The sequence below is a fragment of the Melanotaenia boesemani genome, chromosome 10 (assembly GCF_017639745.1).
Source record: "Melanotaenia boesemani isolate fMelBoe1 chromosome 10, fMelBoe1.pri, whole genome shotgun sequence".
Taxonomy (NCBI): Eukaryota; Metazoa; Chordata; class Actinopteri; order Atheriniformes; family Melanotaeniidae; genus Melanotaenia; species Melanotaenia boesemani.
In genome coordinates this window covers 34,148,889-34,161,294 of record NC_055691.1, presented here as the reverse complement: position 1 = coordinate 34,161,294, position 12,406 = coordinate 34,148,889, and the positions used below count along the sequence as shown (strand labels likewise).

Sequence of the window (12,406 nt, the reverse complement as noted above, 5' to 3'; positions counted from 1 at the left end):
CATAATACCTGCCTAATGTCTAGTATAACACATCTCAAAAAAACAGGGAGGGTAATGGGTAGTCTAAAGGAGCTAAACTATTTTACTTTAGCTTTATTTTAAACAAGAGGTGAAAAGAAGGGTTTTAGCAATGTACAGTGTGCAAAAAAATATAGTTTTCTTTAAAAAGGAGAGGACAACTAATATGCAGGCTCTTTTACTCAAATTACTCTGTCAATCAAATTACAAGGCATGTTACATAACCCTCTTAAACTTAGTCTTACTCTGTTTATGTCTACATTATTCAGTTTCTTGCCTCAGTTTTAGGACTTGGATACTAGCATGATTTATGTATATTCAACACTTACATTCATAGCGCAAATTCTCAAATTTGGGGCTGTTATCATTCTGATCCAGTATCTGGATGGTGAGCTGACAGATGCCGATGAGCGGCTCCTCAGCCCAATCAGTGGCCGTTACTGTAATTGAGTACTCTCTCTGCCGCTCCCTGTCAAAGCGCCTGGCTGTCACAATCACTCCTGCAAAATCAGAACCATAATCAGCTCGTACACCAACCCTGCCAAACACACACACATGATTGCACATAAATTCATTCATCCATTTAGCACTTTTCCAATTCCCCCAACTGAGTCCATTCATCCATCAATCCATAAATCAAGACAAGTAAACAATTATGAATTTATTCTGAGTAAATTGTGCATTCCTTTCAAGTGCAGTGACTTTGTTATTAAATCTGGAGAGAAGAAGATTGAATGCAAGCTTAGAGGAAAAATGACTGACAGAATAACATGTTGACTCCACTTCAGAACAGCTTTTCGATTTTCCTTCTCTTTATTTTATTTTTTTATTTATTATTAAATACGGAAGAGACACACCAGACTTTTCCAGATTTAGTGAAATGTTTCTCAGCATGCAAATTTTGGTGTTTGACTGATATTCTTGGGAATAACAGTTTTGATAATGAGTCACTTTTGTCCCAATTCCATTTCTTAGTGTTACCTCTGCCCCTTAATTTCAAGTGTTCTGTTGCCCTTGAAAGAAAGTTATTGGGTTAATGTTTGAAGTATCCCCCTATGTAATGAGAAATCATCTGAAGAAGCCAATGTACTGGTTGCCAGTGATTCATCTTACATAAATAAATACAAAATACAGAAGAGCCTAAGTGATTGTTTCATTAATTTCTACACCAAAATTAGCATGGACATACTTTAAATGTGGGCACACCCGCTAATTGTCAAAGCTAAATCACATCCAGTAAATAAGACTGTTTTTGAGCAAAAGAAATGCTTTTGCACTTGTCTGTAGTATTTTGGAAATAACCACAAAACCATCAATTCCTGAAAATTCTGCTGGATCAGTTGTGGTATGTATGATAAATAGTAAAATAAAACATTTTAAAAAGTGTTGTAGTTAGCCACATGCTGATTAGCATGTGGTAACAACAGTTATTGTTCATGTTAAATTAACATGTGCAAGTTATACACATCTGTGCCTCTTTATTGAATTATGTGTAAATATTTCCCAACAGTATTAAGTTTGCCTCTGAAAACTCTCAGTCTGTAGGGCCATAAAGCCCTATGACTTTGCGCCATCCGAGAGTGAATCGGAACACACTAGCAATTTGTGTGAGCGTGCGAAACCGGGGGATATAGGGCTAACTGAAAGGGGTAACGGGTGAAATGGGATTGGGAATTTATCTCAAGTCTATCAATTCATACTCTTTTCTCATCTCACACTTTGTTTTAAAATGAGCATTAAAGATGTCACTTACCATTAAACTACAGCATTGTCTATCAATAGGATAGCCTGTCTTCCATGTATAATTGAGACCAATTTTGCCCCTGACAATCAACGACTGCTCTACCTGTGTCTGGATGGATTCTGAAGGCAGGCATGGCGCTGTCTCTATGCATTAAGCCATATTTGACTTTTCCATTTGCTCCCTCATCTGCATCCACTGCATGCACTTGCAATACAAAAGTCCCCGTTGGCTGGTTCTCCAGTACTGAAGCCTGTTCACGATATTGCTGGCACTGAGATAAAGACAGGGGAGGGGTAATAAAGAAGGAGAGACAAATAAACACGACTATACACATAGTCAGAATATGTTACAATAATGAGAATGCAGGGATCAAAGAAAGTAAATTCATTATGTGGAAGGTCAGGACACACTGCACAGGGAGGTTCTTGTGCATCAGCACAATGCAGCAGTTACAAATTCAGTAGCCCTCATCAATGGTTATGAAAATACTTGAACTGGTTTCTTTTGAAGAGCCAACAGCAAAAAGCTTAGTCTTAGAAGAGAATTCAATCCATTCCCCCTAATGAACATATGCCCTAGATTAAAAGTATCCCTCTGGAGTCTGTCTTTTTTGTAATCAGATATGAATGCAAGCTACTCTTTCAACAGAATGGCCATGAAAAAAGAAAAACAATCAGCAAGAGGGAGCAGGAGTGAAGAGGGGAATGGAGATGGATCAAAGGATGTGAGCAGCAGGAATAAAACAAGAGTTCATGGAATGTGATGGTATAGATAGCATGACCCACAGGTAACTGGTCATAAAAATCACATAATATAAAACATAAGGTCAGTCCATGTGGTTCTGAAGCATAATTTCCTATTTACACATATCCAGTTGCCAGAAGCTTCCAGTCTGCCCAAAAGACCTCAGGAGCTCCAGAGAAGTGTGTTTCCTGCTGAAGTTCAAGTCATACCTAATTAAGGAGGAAGTTAATTAAACAGGTGTACAATATTGTGATGATATTGCACATTTTCCCATAAATTAATTGAAATCCCAATAGAAGATGCCTAAAGATAGAGTGGGTGTGCAGGCTAATCGTAACCCATGGGAAAACAAAATGGAGAAAGACAGAGGCCAGGGAAATTCTGAAGGAAAATAACTGAGCAGGAGAAACGAGGGAGGAAGTAGTAATAAAGAAAGGAATAGCTTGAGTTCATTGAGAAGACGAGACTAACTGGCAGACGAGGGGAAACAGGACAAAAAAAGAACATATCTAGTAATCAGAGTGAAGCACTCTCCTTCTGTGTTTCTTTAAATCACAGATAGAAACAAAAATCTCAAATTTTTCAGCAAATGCTCCAATAGCATGCACAAGCATGTTGCTAATTATTCAGATTTATGAAAAGATCATAGCTTTGCATTGCCAAAGGAAGCCTTAGCCTTGCTGCTTGCTATGCAGACTTTTGAGATTCACACCTAATCATGCCCATACCCAGTTCAGGTTTTCAGAACTTTTTCTTTCTCAGACTCAAACCAAAGCCTAATATTATACTTCACTCTCCTATTGCAGGATTTCAACATGCAGATTTGCCATAAAGAGGAGTTGACAGTTGTAACTTGAGTTGTAACTGTTAACTTTTTTCATTGAATTAAACACATTAAACTTTACAACAGACTAAAGACAGAGGTAGATTGGAGCTACCCAACTTTAATCACTATTTCTTAGCTAACAAGCTGCAATATATCTCCAAATGGCTTAAAACTAGCGGTCTAGATGAACCATGGTTAGCTGTAGAGCAAGCATTGTGTGAGGATCTAGTTATCTCTGACCTGCCATTCATCAGCTCAGCCATCAAACCACATTAGTGTTTGAAATGCATTAACATCAGTTCCTCTTTAATGGCTTGGTGGGATTTTCTAAAAATAACCAAGTCTTCACTTATTCTATACACCCCACTGGAACAACCCTGACATCCTGCAAAACAAAAAGATGATTAACTTACTTAATGGAAAAATAAAGGAATAAAACAGTAAGAACATATAATAGAAAATGTAAACTTCTTGACATTTGATATAATCACATCACAATATGGAATCAGCAGCACTAAATTCTTAGAATATCACCAGCTTAAATCTATTATGTGTAAAAAAAATATACAAATAACCAATTAAAACTGCAACTACCTATCCGGGTAGCAGAATTCTTGAATCCCAATGCCTTAAAGTTATTATCAAAAATATATAAACTATTATCCAAGCTAGAAGATTCAATCTCTCTTCCAACTTCAACATGGGAGGCTGACTTATCCTGTAACTTTAATCAAAAGGAGGAAGAGCAGTTATCTTCCAACCGGAAGGCCGGTTGATTGATTCCAGGCTTTCCCTCACTACATATTCAAGTGTCCCTGGGCAACACAATTAACCCCAGGTTGCCTCTCAATGTGCCTATCAGGGTATGAGTGTGTATGTAAAGCGCTTTGAGTGGTCAAGCTGACTGGAAAGGCGTTATATAAGTAAAAGTCCATTTACCATTCACTAAAATGAGTAATCAAATAAATGTTTGAACACCTTTTAAATGACTAAGAATTTAAATATGCAACAAATTCAATTCAAAATTCTTCATAGAACTCATTATACAGGATAAAGGATGTTTAGGGTGGTACTGTGGTACTGCACACCTGTCCACAGGTTTTGGCTTCAGGTATGTGAAGACATGTCAACATGGCCTAAATGTAATATTCCTGCAAACCCCACACTGTGCCATGGTAATTAACTCTGGGCTCTTGGGACCTTGGGCCCTGTGCTCTGGCCACCCTAGGTGGCTGGCGGGGCCGATCTATGCCGCAGGCTGGGGCTGGGGACTTCCTCTCCTTCCCTCTGGGTGGGTCCAGGGTTGTCTTCATGGTGAGGTGGCTTGGGTTTGTGCTCCAGGATTGCTGCTGATCACCCGGGTCTCTGGCCTGCCCTAGTCTGCCTCTAGCCCCTTTAGAGCATGGTTGCATTTGCACGATCGCACTCATCTCTGATCACTCTTCATTCCTCAAACTCTGCATGCTGACACAGTTACTGAGTTTTCCAGTGGGTTTTTACACTAAGAGCTAATTTTGTTAAGGTTTTATTTTGTGTGTGTGTGTTTATGGTACTATGATTGTTGTTGTAATATATGTTGAACTCCTGATGATTGTCTGCTTTGTTTTCCTGTAAAGGTTGTAAGAAATTCTCTGTTGTGTTTCTGTACAGGTGTAGCAGTTGGTTGTCTGGTGTTAGGTTGGACTGAAGGGTTGTTACCTTCTTTCTGTTGTATCTTTGTCTTCTTTTTTTCTACTTTCCTTTTTTATATTCTCTTCACTATTTTCCATCTTGTTTGTCCCCTTCGGTCAGTTCCAGCAAGATTACATAAACTCCATAATTCAAAATAAATAAATAAGATTAAAATAAATAAATAAATCAGATTATCAAGAGAAGCCTTTTACCCTTAAAGCTCCCCTTGGCACAACACAGCAGCCAGACCATCATACTGCTACTGCCATGCTGGACAGGACAAGTTAAAAAAAAATTAACCATAATAAGAGGATGCTTAATTCTTGAGTAAGGAGGAGGTTCTAATGACCATTGTTGTGTGAAGTTACCTGCCTGTGAAATAAATTATGCACATTCTATTGTGCAGGTGCCAAGTTGCCATTGGTGCAAAGACCAGCAGCTTGATGAGGACAGGCTTTTGGAGGACAGCCCAAACATAAAGACCCAAGACGAGCCAGACGGCTCTCCTTCTCCTTCTCCTCTCAATTAAATAGTTATTTGTACTATACATGAGACCTAATGTAATTTCAATCACTGATAATAAGAGGTTCCTGCCATTACTTTTCATTCTCGTTGTCTTTTGTCTTTGTTATTCAGAAGAATAAGTATTGTACTTCCTTTTATTTTTAATTGAATAGGTATCTGGTTCATGCTTGGATAGTTGTTTTTGGTCTTTGCTCACCCTGAAGTTAACTTTAATTTCTATCAGAGCTTGTGATATTTTCTGTAAATGAATGTTGTCAGCTTTACAATGTCTCTGCAGGTGCATGAAACCAGTGGAAGTCTTTTTCATGTTGTGTCTTAGTCAACCTCAGACAATGCACAATATGAATAAAACAAACTTAAAAAGTTCTGCATGTTTATAAAATAGTGTGAGACAAAGCAAAAAAAAAAAAAACACAACTTATGGTTAATATACTCATCAATAGTTTAGTAGAAGCTTATCAGCAGTGCACCAACTACGACCCGTTATTCTTCTTTTGTACTCACAGACAAGACACTGTTGAGCAACAGAGATGCATCATACCCCCTTCTTGAACAGGTAAAGAGCTTGTAGCTGATTAATATAATACAGCACACAGACTAAAGAACAACAGAAGAATAACCATCCTGTGTTTTTCCAATTTTTAAAAAATCTATGTGGATTTTCTGTTGGTTGCTTGGCAACTAGTCTTATAAAAAGCTACAGAACCAAGTCATTTTTGTAGTTATTACAGCAAGTAATATACTAAGTAAAGTACCAAATTTTCTTCAGAAAAGGCTCTTTACCTCCTCAAATATAGGCTTGTTGTTGTTGACATCATCAACTCCAACGATGACCCTGGCGGTGGAGGAGAGAGAGTGCGGTCCGCCTGATGCATTGTCATCTGTGGCCGTTACATTCAGGATGTACTCCAAACCTTGAAGTTTGGGCAAAGGATTGGAGCGGAGACGAATCAACCCTACAGAGAGCAAAGACCCATTAGAATATGCATTATAAAATATGACGCATCCTCACAAAGCATGTACATCCACTCCATTAGTCATTAAGCAGGATGTTATTGCCACAGTGGCCTTGCATAGAAAGGGATGTGCTATCAATAAAACACAGCTGAAAATTCATACTGCATGCTGTTGTTCTAGAAGTTTGGAGTGAGATAGCGAGTGGTAGAAATTCACCTCCACAAAAGCCGACAGAAAGGTAAAACATAATATGCAGACTAAATCCAAAAAAAAAAAAAAACAGTTTCACAGCTGTGATTTTTCTCACATATCTGATCTTATAATTGCACAGTTTCCTCTAAAGATGCCCATCCAGCTCAAGCATCTGAATGAAAACATGAGGTAGTAAAGAGACTAGTTAGAAGTTAACCTTGCTCAGCAGATGCCTATTAGCTGTTCCTTTCCCTTCCTTTGTCTGCTTTCATGTAACAGTCAAGATAAAAGGTTGGATAAAAGCACGGAGCATCTGAGTCAACATCTTTCTCGTCAACAGTAACACAAAAACATCAGAGGTTGCAGGACGAGCAAGCAGACTGTGATGTGGGGAACAGCCATTAAAGTGAGAGCATGGGGAGGTTTTTTATTCTCTTGTTGGGTTGCTATTCATCTCTTTCAATGATCTTGATTAAAGACAACACGGCATGCTGATGCACAGAGGAGAGTGCCTAAATCTTCCTTCTCCCCATGTTACCTGTGATTCTGGCTGCCTGCCGAGAAGAAAATAACCTAAGCTCCTAATGACAATGCATGACATCAAAATTACTACAACAAAACATTAAAATAGGTAAAATCTAAGATGTACATATATATATATATATATATATACTGTATATATATATATATATATATATATATATATATACCCAGAAGATTTCAAGCATAGCATTTTCTCTGACTGAGAATCGAGCAAAAGGATGGAAAGGAGTATAAAGAGATGACAAAAGAAAGAGGATCTGGTGGAGCACAGCCCGAAGATTGTGAGCTATGATAGAGCAGTTGTTGTGAAATTGAATTGAAAGGGTTGGGTGACAAATGTCACAGCGATTGCCACTGGTTTCGGATCAAAGGGTAAATAAAAAAGATAAACTGTGCAGTCACCAATGCTAGAAAGCTGAGAAACACGTGGAACATTCCTCTCTCCACCTGCTAAAAAAAGGCAAGTGGAAATTTTCTAAATAGTGCTGTAGATTATATTTATAACCCCAATAATAAAGAGAGCAGAAATTGTATAGAAATTACAGCTTTTAATATCAACTTTCAATTTCTTCCCACATTGACTTTGAAAGAAGAGGGTATTCAATGCACACCACTGTAGCAGGAGTGCATTAGATAAAACTCAGTAGAAGATTTGACAGAGAACCTGTCAATTAATGTGAGAGGTGCAAATATGAAGTGTGCCTGGAGAATCAAGAAATATTACCTTTCTGACTGTCAATGACGAAGTTTCCCTCTTCGTTGCCTGCTGTTATGAAGTATATTATTCCATCACCATCTGGGTCTTTGGCCAGAACCGTAGCAACAAGGGTGTTGGGACCTGCATCCTCAGAAACAAATGTTCGGTATCTGCAAAGAAGAACTCAAGTTTAAATAGAAACAGTAATACATAGCTATTGGAAAGTTTTCAGCACTGCAACAATCATTTGCATAACAGTTAAGACAGTTCACTTAAGATTTCGTTCATTTTTCCTATCATACAGCCGATCATGAATTTTCTCAGATTATGGGGGAGTATCTGTGCACAGACATGATCTCTTACTGGGTTTAGGTCCAAAAGTTATTTGTTTCACTCCAAGGCAAGGCAAGTTTATTTGTACATCATGTTTTATGTACAAGACAATTCAAAATAGTTCACATAAAACAGCAAAAATCACAATAAAATCATAATAAATCCAGGACTTTGATAGTATGCTTCAGGTCACTGTCACGCTGAAATGTAGAACTCATCCCCCACAGGATGATACTTCCAATATTGTGCTTGTTACTCTGTTACTCAACAAGGTGAAGCTCACAGCCTGATGTCCTAGTATTCAAAGTTTAACCTTTCTTTTATCACATCAGATCCTCTGGTCTGAGAGTCTGCAGGTCATTTTTGGTAAATATCCATTGGCCGACAGGTGCATCATGGGGAATTGTTTGTCTTTTGTCACTCTACCGTTAAATCCCAACTGGTGGATTTTACCACCATAGTTCTTCTGATAGAAAGGAATTTTGAATCTTATTCATAGTGACCATCCATTTGTTAGTTAGCTGATTCTCCAATGCCAAACATAGCCCGGTTAAGGAGGTCTATTTGTGATTCCAAACCTTTTTCATTTTAAAATGATGAAGACTACTTTGCTCTCTATCTCTTTAACTGCAGCACACATTTTCTTGTATTTTACCCAGATTTGTGCGCTGACACAATCCTGTCTCACAGGTCCAGTTCTCAGCTTTTGTTAGCTTTTATTCATTGACACATAATATGCTGCAGATAGGCGTGTGCCTTTTTTAAATGACATCTAGTGAATTCAGTGAAAGAAAGGTGGAGCATCTCAGGGAGTACTGATTTAAATGAGATGCACGAGAAATTTGTTTTGTATAATAAATTATTATGTAAATGGAATTTATTGGTATTAAACCTTTTTTGCATTACAGAAGACAGAAAAAAATGGTTTGAAAACTTTTCACAAGCACTGTACACAAACATAAAAAGAGTCACAAGTTAATAAGAAAAGCACTTGAAGACAAGTGATATGAATCATTACACAGTCCAAAGCACCAGTGAGCTGATTAGACTTATGCTTGTGGCTTTTACTTGTCACTATGATTTAACCTGTCCTCTTAGCTGGCCAGACCAGAGACAAATGATAATGTCTACAGGGATGCTGAAGTCATTGAACAAATGGTGCTTCCTCACATCCGGCCCACTGTGGGCCGTTTGATCCAGTGCCTTTTAAAATGTCAGCAGTGATTTGCCTTCTCTGTTGCACTGGGCAGCAAGATGCCCAGCAAGACCCAAGACACTGATATACCGCTGAGGCACAAAGAACTATAGGGTGGAGATGAACTCCATGAGGAGGAAGACATGTAGAGAAATGGACAAAAGGTGAGGGAGGAGCAGGTGACAAAGAAGAAGGTTTCTGAAAAGACAGTTAAAGTGATATGTAAGGGTGAGAGAAAAGAGGGAGGATAACAAAGTATGGCTGATAGAGAGGAGCGGGTTATAAGAGGCGGAGGTGTTCTCCCAGAGTTTCAGTTGATTCATCAGCAGAACTCATCTGATGTGAGAACTTACGCCTTAGCCGCTTCTAATGTGTGTAAGTGTGTGTGCGGGGTGGGGCACGGGTGTCAGTGCTGAGAAGTCAGAGGTGATTGATGGTTTACAGAAGAATGCTGATGGGTGATTCATCTCCGCCAGCCACGGCAATCTCCGTGGCAACATGAGTGACCTGTAATCTGTCACCCGGCTCAGAGGCCACCCCTCCGCAGCTTCGTGGGATGAGACACATTCACTCCCTCTGCTTTTCCTCCCGAAGCATCTTTCTTTCATCTCACTGAACTGTGAAGCTGTGCTCAGACAGAATACGCCTGTCTCCCTGTCTGTGGGCCTGCATGTCTGGCTGCTCACATTTCCACAAAATCTGTGCCTATCCTTCTATCACTTCAGCCAGTTTAAGCCTCTATATCACTCATTCAGTGAACTGACTGGACATACTGAGGAACATCAGCTTTTTTGCTTGTTTTTCCAAGTATCACAATTAGTCCGAATTGAAAAATAATGTCATGAGCCTCACATTAGGCATCGCTCTACTCCTACGTGTTTTTGGACATCATGTCCTAATTTTCACTCATAGCATTTATCAACATCTCAGCGAGCCAACACAAACTATCTGGCAAACCGCCTGTGTTTCTATCTGTCTGCTTGTCTGGCATGAGCATTTGTCTGACTGCAGACAGGCTGCTCTGTTTATCTGCATATCTGACTGGCTGTCTTCTGTATGCCTGCCGTGTGTGTTTTGGTATTCTCCACTGACTTGCCCTGCATCCATGTTTCAGCATGTTTTTCCTTTGAGTTTTATGTTTGTCTGCATACATCTCCGCTTCCCTGCCAGCTGTTTGTTTGGCTCTGTCTCTAGCCACCAACCGAGACTGACACCTGACAATGCAACATGAGCGCAGCACAGAGGTCTGCAACAGTATTCTATGAAGGTCACTGAAAAATGATTGACAGGACAAGAAGCTGACTCGTCGTGGGAAGATAAATGCAGTGGAGCCACAGTGACAGTGGCAGCCCACCCAGTCAAACTGCTTTGCTTAAAAGGCGAATGGTGACACAGTGGATTTCATCCATATTTCAGTTTACTGCACAGAGGAGGGGACAAAAATATAATCCAGGATGTGGCATGAGTGCTTGAATTCACTATGATATTTGCTTGTGATTAAAGTGTGAGAAGTGGATAACAGATTGTATTGCTGCCAGATGGCTGTGATTAACACAGCAAACAAACATACTGAGTTTGTCTTAGGAGATTCGCTCTTGCTACATATTTTTTAAGGCAAATCAGCCACTATTAAGGACAATACTACCAACATCAAATGTTACTGCAATGAATGGCCTGAAGGAAGGTGGTCTGGGCTTCCGTGATGTTAATGACCCATTTTTCTGCCTTATCTGCTGAGATCTGATAGAAGTAGACGTGATAAGCTGGTCGATCTGGGATGAATGTTGCCGTGGGAACATAATTCAAGACCAACATTTTGCTGATGACAATAGATCTTTGCTGAACTCCAGTACATTTACAAATTTAAAGTCAGAGAAACTACTAATACTTTTGGTTATATCTAAAAGAATTAAAGTTTTTTCTGCCTTCATGCAACTTTTCCAGGCTCATATAAAATCATAAAAAAGTACTCAGTCTCATTAAAAGCAGCAGAGTTTGCAAGGTTACTTTGTGAATAGGAGATAAAGACACTTCAGGAAATAACACAGTGACAGTGACAAAATGCCTGTTATTTTAGCTATTTGCTAAAACACACTGAAGTCACAGTTATATTGTAAATGAACTCATAATTCAGACTCTCAGCTTCAGTTTAAAGTTATTCACACCCATTCTGTAGGAAACGATAAGGAATTACAACTCATTATTATGCACAGCCCTGGTTCTCAGGGGCTAAAATACAAAATGGACAATTGGCTCAGAAGCTGTTTGATACATACAGTTGGTGTAAGCTTTGCTTCATCATTTCGTCATCACTTAAACAGGGAATACATCTGCAGTTAATGTTACGTTTCGTTTGCATTTATATGCTGTAAATACACAAAAAAAGTGGTCAAAGAAGCTCTTAATGCAGGTGAAATGAGCCATCCTGTAGCAGCAAACACCAAACAATCGGTCAGGGAGACAGCAGGAAGACTGAGAGTGGCCTAATCAACACTGTGGCACCTTCTGGGAAAAATTAACATACTTGTGAACTCAGCAACATTAAAAGGCCTGGATGTTCAAATAAGATGATCTCACACACCCTAAAAATACGCTAGGTTTTTGTGACTGTGTTTGACCAAATTATTTAATAATGACTTTTTTAACATAATTTTTAAATGAATGAACTTGTTTTAATATTTAACCCATGTTAATCCATCCCAAATTTCCCTGAGGGCTCTCTGAAGGGATTAATAAAGTATTTCTATTCTATTCTATTCTATTCTATTCTATTCTATTCTATTCTATTCTATTCTATGTCTTTTATATCAAACCATGCAAACCATCTACCACCAGAAAAAAACAAGCATGATGCCAAAAACATCCTAAAACCCTAATTATGTTTTAAGATTTCGTCCTTAATGACATTACTTGTAATTTTAGACTTAAAGTAGTTTTGAAACCAGCACTTACACTTTAACT

General features: G+C 38.8%; 1 protein-coding gene across 1 annotated transcript in view; it reads right to left on the bottom strand.

The window, feature by feature from the left end:
* LOC121648042 (neural-cadherin-like) overlaps positions 1 to 12,406 on the bottom strand; it is a 72,825-nt gene that overhangs the window by 47,102 nt on the left and 13,317 nt on the right. Inside the window, exons 6-9 of the mRNA XM_041997954.1 lie at positions 7,945 to 8,087; positions 6,312 to 6,484; positions 1,865 to 2,033; positions 348 to 518 (exon numbers count right to left, since the gene is read on the bottom strand). Coding sequence (XP_041853888.1) covers positions 348 to 518; positions 1,865 to 2,033; positions 6,312 to 6,484; positions 7,945 to 8,087 — 656 coding nt within the window. The remainder of the gene's footprint in view (positions 1 to 347; positions 519 to 1,864; positions 2,034 to 6,311; positions 6,485 to 7,944; positions 8,088 to 12,406) is intronic.